At 45.4% G+C, this 24,385-nt stretch overlaps 1 protein-coding gene across 1 annotated transcript in view; it reads left to right on the top strand.

The window, feature by feature from the left end:
- Positions 1–24,385, top strand: part of sec23a (Sec23 homolog A, coat complex II component) — a 163,125-nt gene that overhangs the window by 59,164 nt on the left and 79,576 nt on the right. Inside the window, exons 5-6 of the mRNA XM_072488707.1 lie at positions 143–379; positions 12,750–12,829. Coding sequence (XP_072344808.1) covers positions 143–379; positions 12,750–12,829 — 317 coding nt within the window. The remainder of the gene's footprint in view (positions 1–142; positions 380–12,749; positions 12,830–24,385) is intronic.

Consider the following 24,385-nt stretch of genomic DNA (forward strand, 5'->3'; position numbering starts at 1 on the left):
TAAACCAATTAAGTTTGTTAGTAAACTGGAATCTTAAAGTTTACGTCATAATGTGCCTAGAATCTTCAGGTTTTTCAGAAAATATGCACAATTGATCATTTAAATCTGTATTGAGCAAAGCTTATTTTTTTCTCTTCCACAGCGTGGCCCTCAAATGCCTTTAATCTTTCTTTATGTTGTGGATACTTGCATGGAAGATGAAGATCTGCAGGCCTTGAAAGAATCCATGCAAATGTCCTTGAGCCTTTTGCCGCCTACAGCTTTGGTTGGTCTTATTACATTTGGCAGAATGGTGCAAGTTCATGAGCTTGGTTGTGAGGGTATTTCCAAGAGTTATGTCTTCAGAGGCACAAAAGACCTAACAGCAAAGCAGCTACAGGTAAGTAGCTGTGTTGATGTGAAAAACATGTTATGCGCTCGTAACTTTAAATCCTCTTTATATGTTTAAAAATAACTTTTGAAATTAAATTCCAAGATTTATTTGAAAATTAAAAGTAGAGACATACTTTGTTTGTTGGAAGAACATACTAATGGCAGAACATTTGTCAGTACTTCATTGGTAATTGTGGAACTGGAGGAGACTCAAATGGTGGGTCTATGTCAATCATAAATACAAGAAAGAATAACAATTGTTGACTTAACTGTGACAGGTTCTGTTGTAACGGAGAGGTGGTGCACAGTGGTATTGCCGCTTGACCAGAAATCCAGAGACATAGGGTAATGCTCTGTGGACCCGGGTTGAAATCCCACCACAGCAGATGGTGGAATTTGAAAAGCCAGTAAAATATCTGAAATTAAACAAGGATCATGAAACCATTGTCATAATAATTCACCTTGTTCATTAATGTCCTTTGGGGAAGGAAACCTGCTGTATGTGACTCTAGACCCACAAATCTGATTGACTCTGAAATGGCCACTCAGTTGTATTTAACAGCTACAAAACTGGACGGACCACCCTGCATTGACTTAGGCACCTGTAGATCCTGCAAAGTCCTCCATACTAATATTTGGGGGCTTGTGCCAAAATGGGGACAGCTGTCTTACAGACTATCAAGCAATGGCCTGAAGTAGTCATGCTCGCGGAATATATCTTGCAGATAATGTCCCAGACACCATCATCACTATTCCTGGGTATGTCCTGCCCTGTGGATGGGGCTCTTCAATGCCCACCACCAAGAGTGGCTTGGTAATACCATCACAGACCGAGCTGGTTGGGTCCAAAAGGACATAGCTGCTAGACTGGGACTGTGGCAAGTGGTGAGGGAATCAACAAGAAGGAAAAATAACTACAACTGCCTGCCGCAGATGCATCTGTCCATGACCGTATCGGGAGGAGTGACTACCACACAGCCCTTGAGGTTACCCTCCATCGTATTGTGTGGCACTACCATCTTGCTAAATGGGATAGATGTCAAACAGATATAGTAGCTCAAAACTGGGCATCCACGGAGCACTGTGGGCCATCAACAGCAGCAGAATTGTACTCAACCACAATCTATAACCTCATGGCCCAGCATATCCCCCCACTCTACCATTGCCAACAACCAGGGGATCAACCCCTGGTTCAATGAAGGGAGCAGGAGGGCATAGAATCATAGAATTTACAGTGCAGATGGAGGCCATTCGGCCCATCGAGTCTGCACCGGCGCTTGGAAATCACCCTACCTAAGCCCACACCTCCACCCTCTCCCCGTAACCCCACCTAACCTTTTTTTTTGGACACTGGGGTCAATTTACCTTAGTCAGTCCATCTAACCTGCATATCTTTGAACTGTGGGAGGAAACTGGAGCGCCCGGAGGAAACCCACACAGACAAGGGGAGAACATGCAGACTCCGCACAGACAGTGATCCAAGCCGGGAATCGAACCTGGGACCCTGTGGCTGTGAAGCAACTGTGTTAATCACTGTGCTACCATGCATGCCAGGAGCAATACCGGGCAGACAAAACAATGAGGTGTCAACCTGGTGAAGCTACAACACAGGACTACTTGCGTGCCAAGCAGCATAAGCAGCAGGTTAAGATAGAGCTAAGCAATCCCACAACCAACGGATCAGATCTAAGCTCTGCAGTCCTGCTACATCCAGCCATGAATGGTGGTGGACAATTTAAAAAAACTCGCAGTGAAGCGGTCCTGTGCAATGTGGAAAATCATGGAAGCATCTGTTGTCCCTGGTGTGGGAATTGTGTCCAACTGCAGCTACTGGCTAACCGAATTTCAGAGCTGAAGCTGAGGGTGGATTCACTGTGCAACATTTGAGATGCTGCGCAAGTCCTGGATAACATGTTCAGTGAGGTGGTCACACCACAGGTGACGATTGAGCAGGCAGAAGGGCACGAGTGACCACCAAGCAGAGTAGAGGAAGGCAGGTCGTGAAGGAGCCCCCTTTGACCATTCCCCCTTTCCAATAGATCTACCATTTTGGATAATGGTAGAGGAAATGACAGTGCAGGGGAAAGCAGTGGCAGCTGACTTCATGGCTCTATAGATGGGTCTGCTGCATAAGAGGGAGGGAGGAAGAACAGCAGGGCTATAGTGGTAGGGGATTCAATTGCAAGGGGAACATACAGGCGTTTTTGCAGCCACGAAAGAGTGGACTGGAGTAGGACGCATTCAAGAAGCAGATAGGGAGAATACAGGGCCAGCATGTTCCAATAAAGAAAAATGGTGGGACCAACAAATCCAGTGAATCCTGGATATCATGGGATAAAAATAAAAAGGAAGTTTTTGTTAGATATCGAGGGCTCATAACAGCAAAGCCCTCAAGGGGTATAGAATGTGCAAGATGAGCGCAAAAAGGAAATTAGGAGAGTAAAAAGGGGACATGAAAGGATACTGGCAGGTAAAATAAAGGAAAATCCTAAATAGGTTTACAAGTACATTAAGGGTAAAAGGATAACTAGGGAAAGAGTAGGGCCTATTAAGGACCACAGTGGGAACGTGTGTGGGGAGCCAGAGGGCGTAGGTAGGATTCTAAATGAATACTTTGTGTTGGTGTTCACTAGTGAGAGGGGCAGTGTGGGTATGGGACTGTGATAAAATTAAAGAAATTAACATAGACAGAGAGGAAGTTCTGAGTGGAATGGCAGGCGTAAAAGTAGACCAATATCCAGGGCCAGATGAAATGTATCCCAGGCTGTTGAGTGAGGCAAGGGAGGAAATAGGGGTACTGGTAATAATTTTCAATTCCACTCTGACCACAGGAGAGGTGTTGGAAGGGTGGAGGATAGCCAATGTGGTACCATTATTCAAGAAGGGACACTACAGACCAGTCAGTCTAACCTCAGTGGTGGAGAAACTATTGGAAGCAATTCTGAGAGACAGAATTAACCTTAATTATTAATCTGAATTTGGAGAGGCAGGGATTAATCAAGAACAGTCAATATGGTTTTGTTAAGAGGAGGTCATGTCTGACCAACTCGATTGAATTTTTCAAAGAGGTGACCCGGTGCATAGATGAGGACAATGCATTTGACTTGGTCTACTTGGACTTCAAAGCTTTTGATGAGGTCCAACATGGGAGACTGATAGCGATGGTAAAAGCCATGGGATGCAAGGAAATTTGGCAAATTGGATCCAGAATTGGCTGAGTGGAAGGAAGCAGAGGTTGATAGTCAAGGTGTGTTTTTCTGACTGGAAGCCTGTGACCAGTGGGATCAGTGTTGGGCCCTTTCTGTTTGTGGCTTATATAAATGATTCAGACATTTAAATATAGGAGGGGTGATCAATAAGTTTGCGGATAATAAAACAATTGGTTGGTGATAAGAATTTAGGAGATAGCCTTCGATTGCAGGGGGATAAATACAGGCTGGTCAGATAAGCTGATCAGTGACAAATGGAATTCAATCCGGATAAGTGCGAGGTGATGCACTTAGGCAGAACAAACCAGGCAAGGGAATACATGATTAATCACTTGATGTGATTATACACACACGGTCCCTTAAAGTAGCAGGGCAGGTGAATAAAGTGGTTAAGAAGGAACATGGGGTGACATGGTAGCAGAGTGGTCAACACTGTTGCAATATCCGGGCTTGGGATGAAAAGTGACAAGTAATTTTCGTGCCACACAAATGCCAGGCAATGACCATCTCCAACAAGATGGATTTAACCATCACCCCATGACATTTAATGGCATTACCATCACTGAATCCCCCACTATCAACATCTTGGGAGTTACCCTTGGTGAGAAACTGAATTGGACCGGCCATATAAATACCGTAGCTACCACAGCAGGTTGAAGGCTAGGAATTCTATGCCAAATAACTCACCACTGTGACTACCCAAAGCATGTCCACCATCCACAAGGCACAAGTCAGGATTGGAATGAAATACTCTCCACTTGTCTGGATGAGTGCAGCTCCAACAACAGTCTAGAAGCTTGACATCAGCCAGGACAAAGCAGCCCACTTGTCCCTTCCACAGACATTCAGTCCGTCCACCATTGACGAACAGTGGCAGCTGTGTCCACCATCTACAAGATGCACTGCAGGAACTCCGGAAGGTTCCTTAGGCAGCACCTTCCAAACCCCCAACCACTGCCATCTAGATGGACAAGAGCAGCAGATGCCTGGGAACACCACCCCTGGACGCTTCCCTCCAAATCACTCCCCACCCTGACTTGGAAATATATCGCTGTTCCTTCATTGTTGCTGGGTCAAAATCCTGGAACTTCCTCCGTAACAGCATTGTTGGTGTAACTGCACCTCGGAGACTTTAGCGGTTTAAGAAGGCAGTTCACCACCACCTTCTCTAGTGGAACTAGGGATGAGCTATAAATGCTGGTCTAGCCAGTGGCACCCACCTCCTGTAAAGTAATTTAAAAAAAATTATTATAAACTTTTATTATCATTTTGACACTTTAAATTTGATTACTACATGCTGAGAGAATTTATTTTGTCACTTGTTCCTTTCTGATCATTTCTTTGGTAGAAGGGTTCAAAATTGATGATGAGGAAGTGTTGAAAAGACTGTCTGCACAAGTTGATGGGGCACTGGAACCAGATGAGATGCATCCGGTGGGGAGGGGGGGGCATGGTTGGCACGGTGGCGCAGTGGTTATCACTGCTGCCTCACAGCGCTAAGGACCTGAGCTTTGTCCTGGCCCTGGGTCACTGTCCATGTGGTGTTTGCACATTCTCCCCGTGTTTGCGTGTGTCTCACCCCCACAACCCAAAGATGTGCAGGGTATGTGGTTTGGCCACGCTTAATTGGCAAAAAGAATTTGGTACTCTAAATTTAAAAAAAAAAAGAGATGCATCCAAGGGTATTGAAGGAAGTGAGAATGGAAATTGCGCTGACCCTGATCTTTCAATCTTCTCCACACTCGGGGGGGGTGCCAGACGATGGGAGAATTGCACATGTTACGTCCCTGTTTGTGGTATTATAGGTATTACGGTACCTGATGGGCTAAAGCACCATTGGTGGAAACTGTATGCTTTCTATTGGTTAGAATGTATGATAGCTCCACCCTGCTAGGCGGGGTACATGAACCCATTCCGCCCCAGCAGCCTTCATTCTGTACCTGAGCTGCTGGGGGAAACATCTAGCTTATTAAAGCCTTCAGTTGGACTACAACCTCGCTTTAGTGGATCTTGATCGTGCATCAATTTAATAAGCTAGTTTTTTAAGAAGAAAGGATGGAGCTCCGAATCAAGCCGAAGTATCTGCAACTTAGCCCCCACGCGGCGAACTCAGCGGCAATCTTTAAGCACTGGCTGGCGTGTTTTAAAGGGTATCTCGGGACGGCCGAAAACGCACCCACGGGAGAGCAGAAATTGCACATCCTGCACTCGAGGGTGAGCCCGGAGATTTACACTCTCATCGAGGAAGCGGAAGACTTCGATGCAGCAATAGAGCTGCTAAAAGGACACTATATTCGCCCGGTAAACCAGGTCTAAGCACGGCACATGCTTGCAACAAGGCGACAAACCCCTGTGGAATCGCTGGAGGAATTCTACTGTGCACTCTTGGTGTTGGGAAGAAGCTGCAGCTGCCCGCAGGTTTTGGCGAGCGAACGCACTGAACTCTTGGTCCGGGACGCTTTCGTGGCAGGTATGCTATCTTCACAAATCCGCCAGCGCTGTTAGAAAAGGACACCCTGGGTCTCAGGGAGGCATGGCCCCTTGCAGGCTCCCTGGACGTGGCCTCCAGGAACGCCCGCGCTTACGTTCCCGACCGCACAACAGCCCCCTGGGCAGCATGGAACCCCTCCGTGGCCGACCCCGAGACTTCCCCCATTCCCTCACAGGCCTGCGCTGCAAGGTTACCTGGCAACCCCGAGGGGTCCCGCTGCTACCTTTGCAGGCAGGCCAAGCACCCCCGCCAACGCTGCCCGACCCGCGCATCCACCTGCAAGGGATGCGGCAAAAAGGGCTATTTCGTGGGGGTATGCCAGGCCTGTGCAGTTGCCACGGTCTCCGGTGGCGAATGTGGACCGCAACCACAAACTTCTCCACGGGCCCCGTGCGGCCAGCGGTCGCCACCATCTTCATATTCCAGGGCCACGTGCAGACCCCGGGCGCCACCATCTTGTTCCGCGTACGCCACGTTGGAGGGATGGCCGCCGCCGTTTTGTGCACCCCCAGCCATGTGTGACCAATGGGAGCCACCATCTTGGATAAATCCCCAGGACCCCAGCTCGGCTGACCACGCACTGCCCAAAGAGAACTCTCAACTACTGCGATTAGCCTCGGTGACTCTGGATCAGTCTCGGCCTCGAACACTCTCAACTGCTCCGACGACCATATTCATCAACGGGCACGAGACGTCCTGCCTAATCGACTCTGGGAGCACGGAGATCTTCATACACCCCGACACGGTAAGGCGCTGTTGTCTCCTCATCCACCCCATTAATCAAAAAATCTCCCTGGCCTCCGGTTCACACTCAGTGGAGATAAAGGGGTTTTGTGTAGCAACCTCACAGTCCAGGGTAGGGAGTTCAAAAATTTCCATCTCTAAGTCCTTCCCCACCTCTGCGCGGATACACTCCTGGGTTTAGACTTCCAGTGTAACCTTCAAAGGCTGACCTTCAAATTTGGCGGCCCTATACCCCCCCTTACTGTCTGTGGCCTCGCAACCCTTAAGGTCGACCCGCCTTCCCTGTTTGCGAACCTCACCCCGGATTGTGAACCCGTCTCCACCAGGAGCAGACGCTACAGTGCCCTGGACCAGATCTTTATTAGGTCAGAGGTCCAAAGGCTACTGAGGGAAGGGGTCATTGAAGCCAATAACAGCCCCTGGAGAACCCGGTAAAGACCGGGGAGAAGCATAGGATGATCATCGACTACAGTCAGACCATCAACAGGTTTACGCAGCTGGATACGTACCCTCTCCCCCGCATATCCGACCTGGTAAACAGGATAGCGCACTACAAGGTCTTCTCCACGGTGGATCTTAAGTCCGCCTACCACCAGCTGCCCATCCACACTAGTGACCGCAAATACACTGCCTTCGAGGCAGATGGGCGGCTCTATCACTTCTTAAGGGTTCCCTTCGGTGTCACCAACGTGGTCTCGGTCTTCCAGCGCGAGATGGACCGAATGGTTGACCGGTACGGTATACGGGCAACATTCCCGTATCTCGAGAATGTCACCATATGCGGCCACGACCAGCAGGACCACGACACGAACCTCCGAAAATTCCTCCAGACTGCAAAGATCCTTAACCTTACATACAACAAGGACAAATGCGTGTTTAGCACCGACCGCCTAGCCATCCTCGGCTACGTAGTGCGAAATGGAGTTATAGGATCGACCCTAAAAGCATGCGCCCCCTTATGGAGTTCCCCCTCCCTCACTGCTCCAAGGCCCTGAAACGTTGCCTCGGGTTTTTTAGCTACTACGCCCAGTGGGTCCCCAACTACACGGACAAGGCCCGTCCCCTGATCCAATCCACAGCTTTTCCCCTGTCGATAGAGGGCCGCCAGGCCTTCAGCCGCATTAAAGCAGATATGCACGCCATCGATGAATCCCTCCCCTTCCAGGTCGAGAGCGATGCGTCCGACATAGCTCTGGCGGCAACCCTCAACCAAGCGGGCAGACCCGTGGCCTTCTTCTCTCGTACCCTCCATGCTTCCGAAATCCACCACTCCTCAGTCGAAAAGGAGGCCCAGGCCATAGTAGATGCTGTGCGACATTGGGGGCATTACCTGGCCGGCAGAAGATTTACTCTCCTCACGGACCAACGGTCGGTTGCTTTCATGTTTGATAATGCACAGCGGGGTAACATTTAAAAAAACGACAAGATCTTGCGGTGGAGGATCGAACTCTCCAACTACAACTACGAGATCTTGTATCGTCCCAGGAAGCTAAACGAGCCTCCTGACGCCTGTGCCACCGCACAAGTGGATCGCCTCCGAGCCCTCCACGAAGACCTCTGCCACCCGGTGGTCACTCGCTTTTTCCATTTTGTCAAGACCCGCAACCTGCCCTACTCCATCGAGGAGGTCAGGACAGCCACCAGGGACTGCCAAATCTGCGCGGAGTACAAACCGCACTTCTACCCACCAGAGAAAGCGCACCTGATAAAGGCTTCCCATCCCGATGAACGCCTCAGCATGGACTTCAAAGGCCCCATCCCCTCCACCGACCGCAACACGTACTTCCTGAACGTGATTGACGAGCACTCCTGGTTCCCATTCGCCATCCCCTGCCCCGACATGACCGCAACCACCGTCATCAAGGCCCTCCATAGCATCTTTGCACTGTTCGGGTTCCCCGCTTACATACACAGTGATAGGGAGTCCTCCTTTATGAGCGACGAACTGCGTCAATTCCTGCTCAGCAAGGGCATCGCCTCGAGCAGGACGACCAGTTATAACCCCCCGAGTAACGGACAGGTAGAGAGGGTGAACGGAACAGTCTGGAAGACCGTCCTACTGGCCCTACGGTCCAGGAACCTCCCAGTCTTCCGCTGGCAAGAAGTCCTCCCCGATGCCCTCCACTCCACCTGGTCACTGCATTGTACGACCACCAATCAGACACCCCACGAACGTCTCCTTGTCTTCCCTCGGAAGTCCTCCTCTGGGACCTCGCTCCCGACCTGGCTGGCAGCACCCGGACCCATCCTGCTATGAAAACACGTGCGGGCGCACAAGTCGGACCCGTTGGTCGAGAGGGTCCATCTGCTGCTAACCCCCAGTACGCCTATGTGGCGAACCCCGACAGCCGACAAGATACGGTCTCCCTACGGGACCTGGCGCCCGCCGGAATCCCACGAATATCCCAGCCACCAGTCCCACCCTCCCCTCCACCGCAGCACCTTACAGGAGGATCGGTCCTTCCGTCGGCCCCGTCTAGGGCCCCCCTCCCCACCCTCCGACGCCCCTCGCAGGCGCTCCCTTCCCAGATCAACCGTTTTCCCCACCAGCGCCGTCTCGGGGTGCCGAAGCTGCCATGGATATCAAAGCCACGCTCCCGGAGTCACAGACACCCGAGCCTCCACTGGAGTCACCACCGAAGCTCCGATGATCACAGAGGACGAACAGGGCCCCCGATCGACCGATTGCTTCATTTTAATTGTAAACTGTAAATATAAACCATCAAATATACATAGCTATCAGAATTGTAAATAGTTACTAAACACTGTACGGAGCTATTATGGTACCTCCATAACTAATTATACCACGTTGCCATGTTTTGTAGTTTCAGGCCACCACCCCCGCCGGACTCTCTTTAACGAGGGGTGAATGTGGTATTATAGGTATTACGGTACCTGATCGGCTAAAGCACCATTGGTGGAAACTGTATGCTTTCTATTGGTTAGAATGTATGATAGCTCCTCTCTGCTAGGCGGGGTATAAGAACTCGTGCCACCCCAGCAGCCTTCATTCTGTACCTGAGCTGCTGGGGGAAACATCTAGCTTATTAAACCTCGCTTTAGTGGTCATTGATCGTGCATCACTTGAAAAAAGCTGTAAGGATAGCCCCAGCATTTACAGACCAGTCAGTTTAACATCCATTGTGGGCAACCTTCTAGAAACAATTATTCGGGATATGATTAGTAGTCACATGGAAAAATGTGGGTTGGTTAGGAAGAGCCAGTATGGATTTCTAAAGGGGAAATTGTGTTTAGCTAACTTGCTGGAGTTTTTTGAGGATGTAACATAAAAGGCTGCCGAGGGTAATGCTGTTAATGTGGTGTACATGGACTTTCAGAAGGCATTCGATACAGTGCCGCACAACAGACTCACAACGGACTTGTGAGAGAAGATGTAGCTCGTGGAATAAAAGGCACATTAACGACAGAATTGGTGAATAATAGGAAGCAGAGAGTAATGGTTAATGGATATTTTTCAGTCTGGAAGAAGGTTTATAATGGTGTTCCTCGGGTCAATATTGACACCCTTGCTTTTTCTGATGTAGATCTTGGTGTGCAAGGGCAAATTTCAAAGTTTGCAGATGACACAAAACTTGGAAGTATTGTAAACTGTGAAGAGGGTAGTGTAGAACCTCAAAAGAACATAGTCAGGCGGAGTGGCAAGATAGGTGGCAGAGGATGTTCAATGCAGAGAAGTGTGAGGTGGTGAGTTTGGATAGGAAGGACATGGAGAGACAATATCAAATGAGGGGTAAAATTCTTAAGGTGTGCAGGAGCAGAGGGGCCTGGGTGTATACGTGCATAGATCATTGAAGGTGGCAGACAAATGGAGAGAACAATTAATAAAGCCTATAGTATTCTAGGCTCTATCAATAGGGGCATAGCGTACATCAGCAGGGAGATACGTTGAACTTGTATAAGACCCTAGTTAGAGCTCAGTTGAAATATTGTGTACAGTTCTGGGTGCCACACGAGAGGAAACGTGAATGCATTGGGGAGAGTGCAAATATTTTACAAGAATAGTTCCAGGGAAGTGAACCTTCAGTTATGAGGTTAGATTGGAGAGGTTGAGACTGCTCTCCTTGAAGAGAAGAAGGCCGAGAGGAGATTTGATAGAGATGTTCAAAATTATGAGGGGGCTGGACAGAATAGATGGGGAGAAACTCTTCCCACTCGTAAAAGAATCAAGAATGAGAGGGCACAGATTTAAAGTGATTTACAAAAGAAGAAAATGTGACAAACTTTTTCACAGAGCGAATGATTCGGGTCTGGAATGCAATGCCTGGAAATGTGATGTAGGCACGTTGAAAAGAGGCATTCACGAGGGCATTAAATGATTACTTGAATAGATTCAAATAATGTGCAGGGGTATGGGGAGTGACAATAAGTCATGATGCACGTTTGAAGAGCTGATGCAGACACAATGGGCCCAATAGCAGCCTCCTGTGCCATAACATTCTGAGAGTCTGTGAAGTCAGTGAATGTGTATTGCTATCTGATATGTGAAATTTAATTCAAAGAGATAAAAGTCCAAGATTTCCTGCAATGTTGTTTAGCTTGCCATACTCTCCAAGTGATGTTGTTTTGTGCACCAATCTCACCATTGCTAACTTACACCAAACATTCCAGAGAAACAAATTCAAATAATCCACAACAAGCATTGTGGCAAATCAAAAGGTGCAACAAATGTAAAATCCCATTGCAATATATGCGACACTACTCCATATTTGTTGGATGGAACTCACTATTATGATTCTAGAATAGAGTATTGGTTTGAAATAATGTGATTGTGTCATTGTACAGCGGCAGCATGGTGGCACAGTGGTTAGCATTGCTGCCTCACAGCTCCAGGGATCCGGGTTCAATTCCGGCCTCGGGTGACTGTGTGGAGTTTGCACTTTCTACCCGTGTCTGCGTGGGTTTCCTCCTGGTGCCCCGGTTTCCTCCCACAGTCACAGAGATGTGTAGATTAGGTGGATTGACCATGTTAAATTACCCCTTAGTGTCCAAAGGTTAGGTGGGGTTATTGGGTTACGGGGTTAGGATCGAGGAGTGGGTTTACGTAGGGTGCTCTTTCCAAGGGTCAGTGCAGACTCGATGGGCCGAATAGCCTCCTTCTGCACTATAAATTCTATGACCTAAGTAAATGGTGAAATGGCAATAGAAAACTGTATAGTGTGACTTGTTTTCAAATTCTACATCCAAGATATCTGCTCGGATACTGTCCCATTCATATATGCAAGTTATAATAATATGAGGTACATGTGGGTGATGTTTCGTCCAGCCATCACAGAGCCTTCTGAACCACCTTTTGCAGCACTGGCGGCACAGTAGCACAGTGGTTAGCACTGCTGCTTCACAGCTCCAAGCTCCCAGGTTCGATTCCTGGCTTGTGTCTGCATGGGTTTCGTTCGGGTTTCCTCCCACAAATCCCGAAAGACGTGCTGTTAGGTAATTTGGACATTCTGAATTCTCCCTCCGTGTACCTGAACAGGTGCAGGACTGAAGTGACTAGGGGCTTTTCACATTAACTTCATTGCAGTGTTAAGCCTATTTATGACAATAATAAAGATTATTATTATTATTAGCATCTGAGGCACAAAAAGAACAACGCACTCCCTGGGTTTCTTATAATTTTTTATAGCTAAATCCGGGATAGAGAAAATAAATGATGCCTTTTCTAGTTTATAAAAAAATAAATAGTTTCAACTGATAAGATTGTTTTTGTACTTTTTTGATCACTTTACAACAAAAATGTATTTGCATAGGACTAATATTCCAGAATTGAACGCAGACTTACAGCATTGGAAATCTACTTCCTCATGACTTTTTTGTACTAATATAGATATAGCATTTGTTCAGTGGAAGAGTGGACACTAGTTCTGTTTTCATGATTGATGGCTTTAATTTGCACTTGTTAATTCTGTTAATAGGACATGCTGGGCTTAACTAAACCATTAGCCACCCAAGCAAGTCGTGGACCGCAAGTTCAGCAGCCACCTCCATCCAACAGGTAAACTTTCACCTTAAATATGTGAGATTACTGTAAAAGTAATGGCCTAGATTTTACATTTGCAAAGGCAGCAGAACTGTCTGCATTCACCATCATTACCCTGTGATCCTGACATCAACTTCAGGTGTTTGCGCAGGCACAGTTAAAACCACTGAAATTCCTAACTTGTTGGTGATTCCCAACCCTTAGTTCAATCTCTAAAAATGTATAGTGCAACATAATAATTGCGTTTTACTTTCTGGTTTTTTGTCGGAGAATTCTTCAATAAGATTGGCTGCTTAACCTGCTTGATGAAATCACTGTTACAGGAAAACTGGTGCTCCCCTTGATTTGGTGCCAAATTCACGTTAAACTTGAAAGGTACTTAATTAAGCTTGACAGGGATCACAATGTCTTTGTGAACAACTTTCTTTGAGGTCAGTGGCAAATACAGTTGCTTCACCACTGATTGCAAGTTCAGGCAATTAACTTATTGCACGAGAAAGCAAACCTTTTAGTTGCCACTGGCATATTTTAAACGTGATTTTCTAAATATTTTTTGTGATCACTGAAATAATAACTTAGTGAAGAAGCAACTTTTAAGTAAAAGAACCATTTTTAGGATCGGGACAATTGTTTCGGTGTTATTTGTAAGGAAGTGATAGTTTCAGATTTTGCATTCTCAGAGTAACTGGCCTATTTCAAAAAATAGTGCTCCGAAAGCTAGTGATTCGAAACAAACCTGTTGGACTTTAACCTCGTGTTGTAAGACATCTTACTATTTCAAAAAAGTACAAGTTTAATTTCATACAAAAGGTGTGACATCTGTTCTTCATAATATCATGTATAATCCAAGAAGGACAAATATTTGTAGTTACTTTTCTATATTTTTAATTTTGAAGTTTTAATAATGTTTGAAATACACCCAATATAATGTTGCAGTTGTTGATGGGAAGCCATTGGAACAGCAGGCTAATGCACCTCTTAAGATCTGATTTGAATCCAACTAAGGCAGGTAGGATTTTGTATGAAGTGAATTTGGGTATTCACCATGCAGCTTTGAGCGAGCCCGGGTTCACAGGACAAAACCATGCATAAATTGTCAAATCATAAGGATAGCTAATGTGGAAAGTGACATATTAACTAAGATTCTCTTGGTTATTTCCTGTTCTTGGGGTTTTTTTTCATGTTATTTGCAAAATGCCAACTATTGTGATTTTAATAACAGCAGCTGGGAATTGAACATTACGTTTTAGAGAATGCACACAACTGCAGAATTAGTTCATGCTAAATTCGACATTTCATTTTTTATATATGAGAATTTTCATTTTAAGGTATTCAGATTGCAAGTAAAATGACATTCAATAAAATTAGTGAGCGAGAGCAAGTAGCTCCAATGATTTGAGTAGAATATAAATTTCTTTTCAGAATTATACTTTGAGTGCTGTTAAATTGTAAACCATTCTGAACAATATTTTTGAGAATTTTCCCCCTGCCACAGTGTTGGTGAAGATGCCCGAAGTGACCAATGCAGTGATAATATTTGAGGATGAGGTGGACAATTAGTTGAAGGATTTTTAAAAAATCTGTAAAACAGATTATAGAGACTGTACATTTTTGGTTATGTACCTTCCAAATTACTAAGGATGTTATTATTAAAACATGTATCAATTTCTAATTTGAGCACTCAATGCCACTATCAAGTATTATAAGGTTTTATGTGTATGTAGGTTTAAACTCCATCTATTCTGCCCTGCCCACAACCTGCAATGAATTCCCACACTTCTGGACAACACTGAATTTGTTTTTTTCTATTTTCCACATAAAGATTTCCTATGACCTTTCTGACAAAGTATGCCAAAATAAGGCTATTTTGTGTTGTCTCATTCTTACTCCCAGGATCTGGATTGAGACTAGCTAGGGGCAGCTCAGTGGCACAATGGTTAGCACTGCTGCCTCACAGCACCAGGGACCCGGGTTCAATTCCTGTCTTTGGTGACTGTGGATTTTGAGGGATTTTACACTTTCTCCCCATGTCTGCGTTGGTTTCCTCCGTGTGCTCTGGTTTCCTCCCGCAGTCCAAAGATGTGCAGGGTAGGTGGATTGGCTGTGCTAAATTGCCCTTTAGTGTCCGGGTTAGGTGGGGTTGCGGGGTTCCAGGGTTAAGGAAGGGAAGTGGGCCTAGTTAGGATGCTCTTTTGAAGGACCAGTGCCGACTCGGAAGAGCCGATTAGCCTGCTTATGCACTGTGTAGGGGTTCTATGTTATACTTGTTTTACACATGACCCTTGAAGACAAAAGGCACTTTCATCCCTCAGACAGATTGGATTTGAATGGGCAATAAAGCATCTGTTTAATCCACCACACACCTCTGCCACTTTTACACTATACTAAGTGATAGGTTTTTTTGTCAGGTTTGGAGTGTTCTCTTCGCAGCATTTTGCTGCCACCTAGATTTGGAAGGAATAGCTACGAGCTTCAAAATAGCAGATTTTAAGTTGGTGGCATAGCTTGGAAAATTTAGAAAACTGACAGAGCACTTCACTGAAGATGTTGCAAATTCAATTTTTTGAGCTGCTGCTTTCAATCTTTAAAATACATGAATAATGGTGGCTTCAGCAATACATATTGTTCTATAGGTAGCCACAGACATAGAAACATAGAAAAAAGGAGCTGGAGTAGGCCATTCAGCCCCTTGAGCCAGCTCCATTCCACATGATCATGGCTGATCCGCTCAATGCCATACTCCAGCACTCTCTCCATACCCACTTGACACCTGTAGAATCTAGAAATCTATCTATTTCCTTCTTAAATATATTCGGTGATTTGGGATTCACAGCCTTCTGTGAAAAAAAGAAATGAAAATCGCTTATTGTCACAAGTAGGCTTCAAATGAAGTTACTGTGAAAAGCCCCTAGTCGCCACATTCCGGCGCCTGTTCGGGGAGGCTGATACGGGAATTGAACCGTGCTGCTAGCCTGCCTTGGTCTGCTTTAAAAGCCAGGTTCACCACTGAGTGAAGAAATTCATCCTTATCTCAGTCCTAAATAGCCTATCCCCTATCCGGAGACTTGTGACCTCGTGTTTCCCCCCCCCCCCCCCCCTTCCCTCCAGCCAGCGGAAACAACATCCCTGCATCCAGTCTGTCCAGCCCTGTCCGAGTTTTATATGCTTCAATTAGATCCCCTCTCATTCATCTTAATTCCATTGATTGCAGGCTCATTCAACCCAATCTATTCTCAAATGACATTCCTGCCATCCCAGGAATCAGTCTGGTGAACCTTCGCTACACTTCCTCTCCAGCAAATATATCCTATCTTAAATGAGGAGACCAAAACTGCACACAGCTCCAGTCTGGTCTTACCAAGGTCCTGTATAGCTGCAGCAAGACATCTTCGAGTCCTCTTGCAGCGAAGACCAACATACCACTGTTGCCTTCTTTACTTTGGTGTGAACTGTAAGCTGTTTCTTATATCGACCAAATGACCACGCAACCAATATGTTAGCTCAAAAACACAGTTTATTAATAACACAAGACTTGTATCTCTATGCAATAACACACGCGGCTCCGTACTAAACTACACCTAACGACTAAGATGACCTTTACTTAACTTCGAGTGACCGGCACTGTGCGAGATAAGGCCTTTATCCGGGTCCACGTGGTTGGTTTGGAAGTGGTTGGGTTCGTCTCAGCTGGGCTCGTCCTTCAGGAAATGGTCGCGGGTCCTTGAACTTGGTTGTTTTGCTGCAATTGGTCACACACAAGCCGGTCCCAAAAGAGATCGATCTCTAGTGCGCAGGGCTTTTTATCCTTCGTCTCTTTCCCGCCCTTTTGGGCAGTCCTTACTCCAGGCCCAATGGATCGATAGGGTTCTTGATCACCCTCATCGATCTCAGCCAATTAGGGGGTGGATACCTCGATAGCTGGGCAGGTCCTAGCTATCATTGTCCCAGGCACGTAGGCCTTTCCAAATAAGGGGGGGTGGCGCCGGTTAGTCTGCTACTGTTGTAACTCCTTGATTCTGACTCTATTGTCCTGGGGGAAATGGTGACCAACTCTTAATGGATACAAGTTTCAGCTAAGTCTGGTTTCTTTGCGCAATACACAGAGGCTGTGTACCTGTCTGTGTCCCAATTGACCACAATTCCAATGTCCTTTGCAGGTGGCCATTTTACATGGCTTCACCACTTACATTCCTAACTGCTTGCTGTACCTGCATACTTGCTTTCAGTGAATGGTGTATTCGGACACCCAGGTCCTTTTTGTCTGTCAACATTTCCCAATCAATCACAATTTAAATAATACTTTGCCATTCTGTTTCTTCGTCCGAAGTAAATAACTTCACATTTATCCATGTTATTCTGCATCTGCGATGTACTTGCCCACTCACTCAACTTATTTTTACCCATTCACTCAACTTATCTAAATCACTTTGAAGCCTCTTAACATCCTCCTCACCACTCACCTTCCCACCAAGCTTCGTGTTATCAGCAAACCTGGAAATATTCCTTTTGGTTCCCTCATCCAAAACATTGATGTATATTGTGAATAACTGGGGCCCAAGCACTGAACCCTGTGGGACTCCACTAGTCACTACCTGCCACTTCGAAAAAGACTCATTTATTCCTACTCTCCTTTTCCTGACTGCTAACTAATTCTCAAATCATGCCAAAATATTACCCCCATTCCCATGCTCTTAGATTTTGCACACTACCCTCCTTTGTGGGATTTTATCAAAAGCTTTCTAAAAATTCAATGCACCACATCCACTGTTTCACCCTTATCTATTATACTAGTTACATCCTCACAAAACTCCAGTAGATTTGTCAAACACTATTTCCATTTCTTAAATCCATGTTGACTTTGTTTAATTCCATTTATATTTTCGAAGTGTCCTGTTATCACATCATTTACAATAGATTCTAGCATTTTCCCTACGACTGATGTTAGGCTAACCAGTCTGTAATTTTATGTTACATTTTCCACCCTTCAGTCTACCGGGATAATTCGAGAATTAACAAACATTTGGAAGATGACATCCATCCATCCACTATTTCCATGGCCACCTCCTTTAGTATCCTGGGATGTAGATTATCAGGCTCTGGGGATTTGTCAGTTTTCAGCCTATTCATTTCTCCAACACTATTTTTCTAGTAACGCTAATTTCCATCAATTCCTCCTTCTCACCAGACCTCACTGATTCCTTAGACGAAGCTTATTTTTTTAAAGTTCATGTTTTGAAATTTTATTGTTACAGAAGTATACAATACAATATTATAAGTTTTGCATGGCGATTTCTGGAATTAAATTTTCAGTTCCAGCATGTGAGTTTGATTCTTCATAAATTTCAGACCTTTTAATTTTAAGAACATGCCCTCTTTTGGATCAAATCTAACTACTGGCTTTGCCTTTCTGAAATTTTCAATTCTTTTCCTTGCAGTAAATTATTTTATGGATATTGAGGTATGTTCTAGGATCGTCCTTACTACATAAAAACAAATCCATTGAGGGCATGGCTACTTTTATTAATATTTTCATGCAAGATGTTTTGATATACAGTGATGTATTTCTAAAGAGAAAAATAATGGAGTGAAAGTATTGGCCCTGTCTTATTGTGTTTACCTGTACACCATACACATACTCTTGCAGTGTGGACAGTATGGAGAAAAACAATTTGATTAATTGTTATATTGTTAAGTTTGCTGTTTCTTCTCACTTTGCGCACTTCAGTTTTATGCCCTTTTTATTTGCATTACTTTCACACTCTGCTGTTGCTACCAAGTTAATGTTTGGTACATAAATCATTAAATCCTGGATCTTGGGAGAGTGATTTGCCTGTACACATTGGCACTGCATAATGCAGTCAATCTTTCTGTAAAACTAGCTGCACTACAGGCCCTGTTCATCATCGCTGAACAGAATGTCTGACAGCATGGCCAATGTACATGCACAACGTTCTGCCATGATGTAACGAACAGAAGTGCCTCACTGCCTCTACTGACCCAGGAAGAATGCGAACAGTCAGGAATATCCAGATAAATAAAAACCGGAATCTTCTGTGTCTATTGTTCAGTATTTAGAGGCATTTCCCTCTTAATGCATGGACAGTTCCCTTAAACTCTGCTTTATTTAAAACAAAAACTTTCATGCGTGTTGGGCATTAAAAGTGGTCCTTCAGGGAGATGGAATAGCAATGAATGGAAGACATAAAAAGAAGAGAGATGATGAACAGTGTAAATGGAAATCTGGGGTTGCATTAATCTATGTTTTGTTACCAAGTCTATTTTGTGATCGTTTGTCAAATGCCTTTTGAAAGTCTATATAAACAATATTAATTGCATTGCCCTCATCAACCCTCTCTACTTCATTAAAAAACCTAATCAAGTTGGTCAAACATAATTTATCGTAACAATTTGATGCTGTCTTTCTTTTATTTCCCCATACTTATTCAAATGGCAATTGCATCTGTCCTGGATTATTGTCTCTAAAAGTTTCCCGACCACCCACCTTGGGCCAACTGGCCTGTGGTTGCTGGGTTTATCCCTCGTTCCCTTTTAAGACATTTGATATCCTCCAGTCCTCTGGTACCACCAAAGAGGATTGGGAGATTGTGGCCAGTACTTCTGCAATTCCATCCTTACTTTCCTCAGCAACCAAGGATAGTTCCCATTTGGAATGTGTGGTTTTTCTACTATGAGAACTGCAGAACTTTAAAGTACCTCCTCTTTATTCAATTTCATCACATTGAATAATGTTATGATCTCTTTACTAAGTTGGCAGCACACTCTTCTCCATTGAAGACAGATAGAATGTTCCCAAATGAAGTTTAACACAGATAAATTTGAATTATTCCATTTGTGTAGGAGGATTAGAGAAGGTGCAAGCCCAAGGTGGGTAAAGAACCAAAGGGATCTTGGAGTATAAATACACCAATCACTAAATGTTACATCACAGATTTAGCAAGGCCATAAAAAAGCAAACCAAACATTCGGTTTTATTTCTGGACGGATGGAATTGTAAAGTAGGGAAATAATGCAAAACCTGTATTGGATTGGGACGGCACGGTGGCACAGTGGTTAGCACTGCTGCCAAGGATCCGCGTTCAATTCTGGCCTTGGGTGACCATCTGTGCGGAGTTTGCATTTTCTCCTCTTGTCTGCGTGGGTTTCCTCCATGTTCTCCGGTTTCCTCTCACAGTCCAAAGATGTGCAGGTTGGGTGGATTGGCCATGATAAAATTACCCCTTAGTGTCCAAGGATGTTCAGCTTAGGTGGGATCACCCTGGGGATAGGGTGAGTGAGTGGGCCTGGGTGGGGTGTTCTTTCGGAAGGTCGGTGCAGATTCAATGTGCTGAATAACCTCCTGCACAGTAGGGATTCTATGATTCTCTGACTTTTGATTCATGTATTGCGTTTATGATTAATGCATGAATTCTGGTCACCATATAGAACATAAAGACACTGGAAAAGATGCAGAGAAGATTTACAAAGGTGGTACCAGAAATGTGTGGGTATACATATCAAGAAAGAATTGACGAATTGGCATTCTAGTCTCAAAAAACAGACAACTGAGGGATGAGTTGATGAAGGCTGCAAATGGAAAGGTTTTGATCGATTGGATACAGAAAGAATGTTCTCTATTCTGGGGAAGGATATAACAAAAAGCCATCAATGGGGAATTCGGAAGAAACCTCCACCCTTTAGAGTATTAAGTGTATGGAACTCAGTCACAGGGAGTGGTTGAAGTGAAGGGAAACCACTGTTCCCAAATTCGGTCAACCGAAACACATTCCATTTGCCTCAATTAATTCCCCAGAACTAGATCCAGCACTGCTTTCCTCCATGTTGGGTAGAAAAACATTGATCAGGAAAGTTCTTATAAACATTTCAGGACTTCCTTTTCATGTTTGCCCTTTACATTGTTTCTTTTGTAGCCTATATATTGGATAATTGAAATTCCCTATTATTATTATTCTATTGTATTTTTCTGTAATTTGCTTGCAGATTTGTTCCTACCCCTCCTCTGCACCTCTGGCCTATAGTGTACATCCAGCAGTACAATATCTACTCTGTTCTTTAATTCTAACTGAATAGATTCTGCCTCAGTAACTTCATCACTCTCCAATGGCAAAATAGTTCTTTGATCAACACTGCCACCATGTCTGTCCATTTCCTTTCCTTTCTTTACTGATTGCCATGTACAAAAACTATTAAGTACCTAGTCCACCCCCTCTTTGAGCTAGGTGCCTGTTATTGTTTCTATATCATAGTCCCATTGTGTTTGGAACTTCGCCCCTGTCTCAGCTCTTGCTGAAATCTCATTTGTGCCTTCATTATCTCTAGACTTGACTATTCCAATGCACTCTGAACTGGTCTCCCACATTCATTTAAACTTGAGGCAATTCAAAACTCTGTCCATGGGGCGGCACAGTAGCACAGTGGTTAGCACTGTTGCTTCATAGCGGTAGGGTCCCAGGTTCAATTCCTGGCTTGGGTCACTGACTGTGCGGAGTCTGCACGTTCTCCCCATGTCTGCATGGGTTTCCTCTGAGTGCTCCAGTTTGCTCCCACAAGTCTTGAAAGACGTGTTAAGTGAATTGGACATTCTGAATTCTCCCTCAGTATACCCGAACAGGCCTGAGTGTGGCGACTAGGGGATTTTCACAGTAGCTTCATTGCAGTGTTAATGTAAGCCTACTTGTGACAATAATAAAAATTGTTGTGTGTTAAATAGCATCAAGTCATATTCATCGTTCACCTCCGTGCTCGCTGACCTATGTTCATTCCCAGTCAAGCAATGTCTTAATTTTAAAATTCTCGACCTTGTTTTAGATCGTCCTGGTCTTGCCTTTCCCTATCTCTTTAATTCCTTTCAGCCCCACAACCCTCTGAGATATCTGCACTCCTCTTAATCTGATTTCTTGTATTTCCCAGATTTTAATCATTTCAATATTGGTGTCTTCAGTTGCATAGAACTCCACCTCTGTAATACCCTCACTGCCTCGCTATCTCGCTTTCTCCCTCAAAGCACTCTTTACAACTCACCTCGATGACCAAGCTTTTGGCTATCTATTCTAATCTTGTTTTTTGAGGCTACATGTCACCCTTTGCCTTACAATGTTTCAGAGAAGAACCGTGGGGTGTTTTATTTTGTTAAAGATGGTATTATCGATAAGTTGTTGTGGAGCTTGCAAATCTATTCTGCCAAAGGGATCTTGGTTCCAGCTCTGTTGAGATGAAACCTGTCCACCTTGAATAGGTTCCTTCTAGCTGTGCTCGCTCGTGCAAGTAATTTCCCCCTCCGTGCCATGGATTCTCTCAAGACTGCAATTTCACGAGTGCTGCATTCCCTGAGGATTCCTTCACTGCCTGCCACTTCTTACCCTGCTGGATTTTATCTCTTTAGATCCTCTTAATTACTCTGATTATTTATATATTTTATTGTTGGCCCTTCATCTGAATGACTTAACACCTCCTCCCACCACCGCACCAAATTCTCACGCTCACCAAATTCCAACTGAAACTCAAGTTTAGCAGATATTTCCAGCTCTGTGAGCACAACTCTGTGCATCAGCAAATAATTGTCTACGGTATAAGTTTTTTTTAGAAATGCACTAGTTACAGTTAATCAGCCACGAGAAATTTGAAAAGTGATTTGGGAGGCAACGATGCGTTCCAGGAATTTGGAACTGGGGGCAATGGTCGGGATCGATTTTTTTGAGGTTTTTGAAAGGATGGGTGTAGTACCTGTGGAGAGGGAACTGTTCACAATGTTGGCTAACCTTGGAACCAAATAAGGATGCTGGATGGTCAGCGGATGGTCAGCAGTTAAGTGGGATTGTGGTCAAAGTAGCAGGATAGATGTGTCATGAGCAAAAGATGTATGTGGAGAAGGCATGAGTATATATAGGAGAGATAAGAGTGAATGATACCAGGATTGGGAATTGTGTAGGAGGCAACTTCATTGGGGGGTTGACTTACTGGGCGATGAAAGGGAGGAAGCAGCAGAGACAGCTAAAGGGTTAAAAGCAAATTACTGTGGATGCTGGAATCTGAAACAAAAATCTGGACAATTTAAGCAGATCTGACAGCACCTGTGGAGAGAGCAGGGAGCTAACATTTCGAGTCTGGGTGACTCTTTGTCAACGTTGGGGAGAACTGGAAATAGGGGGCTGGATTCTCCGATCCCCGACCCTGAAATCGCGTTTGGAGACGGAGGCGGAAAATCCCCGATGGCGGCAAAATCGGGGGCGGCGGCGCTTTCGCGATGCGCCGTCCCCTGAAAAGTGGCGTATCTAGAAGTATGCCGCAAGCTGTATCCATGGCCCCAGGCCGTTGCCTCTGGCCCGCCCTGCGTTCCCGACGGCGTGGGACACGTGTGGTCTCACCTGTCGTGAACTCTGCGGACTCAGTCCAGCGCCACTGCAGTCGGGGGAGGGCGGATCCGTGGGCAGGGGAGTCTTTAATCGGGGCTTGGGGCACTGTGGGAGGCACTGTGGGGGGGGGGGGGGGGGGGGGGGTGATCCGGGGCACGCGGGCGGCCAGAGGCGGGGACTCTTTGCGGTCTGGGTCCGTGCGCGGGCTGCGGCCGCCATGAAGCACGGTGCGTCCACTGCAGGCTGCCGCCGTGTGCATGCGTGGCCACAGACCCGGCACTGCACCGGGTCGTTTCAGAAGCTAGAGCTGGAAGCTCTATGCTACTTGGCTGATAGCCCCCCGGGAGCAGGGAATCGGTGGCCGTTTTGCGCCAGTTTTCCTGGCGTAAAACACCACCGTTTTCATGCTGGCTTGGGGAATCCAAACGGAGAATCCAGCCCAGGATTTCCAGTTCTCTCCAGCTAAAGGGGTGGCCTCCATCTGAGTGATAAAGAAGTCATGAAGTCCTTGTTAGGTGAAAGAGGCTTGAAAATGATTGGTAGTGGAGAAAAGGTACCAAACTTTATCTTTACAATCCAGGATGGACTAGTTGCTTTTCTCGGCAAAGAAGAGCGATGAATAATCCATGGAGCCCAGCTAGATCCAATGATACATATGTCGAGATGCCAGCGTTGGACTGGGGTGAGCACAGTAAGAAGTCTTGACAACACCAGGTTCAAGTCCAACAGGTTTGTTACGAATCACTAGCTTACGGAGTACTGCTCCTTCCTCCGGTGAATGAAGAGGTGGGTTCCAGAAACATGTAAAAAAGACAAAGTCAAAGATGCAATACGATACTTTGATCCCCAGCCATGGGGACCAAATTCACACCTCAATATGCCAACATCTTCATGCACAAGTTTGAACTCCTCACCGCACAGGATCTTCAACCGACGTTATACACCAGATACATCGATGACATTTTTTTCCTTTGGACCTACGGTGAAGACTCACTGAAACGACTACACGATGACATCAATAAGTTCCAATCCCACAATCAGACTCCCAATGGACTACTCTTCAGAATCAGTTTCATTCTCGGACATTCATCTCTATCAAGGACGGTCACCTCAGCACTTCGCTTTACCGCAAGCCCAAGGATAGCCTCACGATGCTCCACTTCTCCAGCTTCCACCCTAAACACATTATCCGTATACACAG

The sequence above is a fragment of the Scyliorhinus torazame genome, chromosome 2 (genome assembly GCF_047496885.1).
Source record: "Scyliorhinus torazame isolate Kashiwa2021f chromosome 2, sScyTor2.1, whole genome shotgun sequence".
In the NCBI taxonomy this organism is placed as follows: Eukaryota; Metazoa; Chordata; class Chondrichthyes; order Carcharhiniformes; family Scyliorhinidae; genus Scyliorhinus; species Scyliorhinus torazame.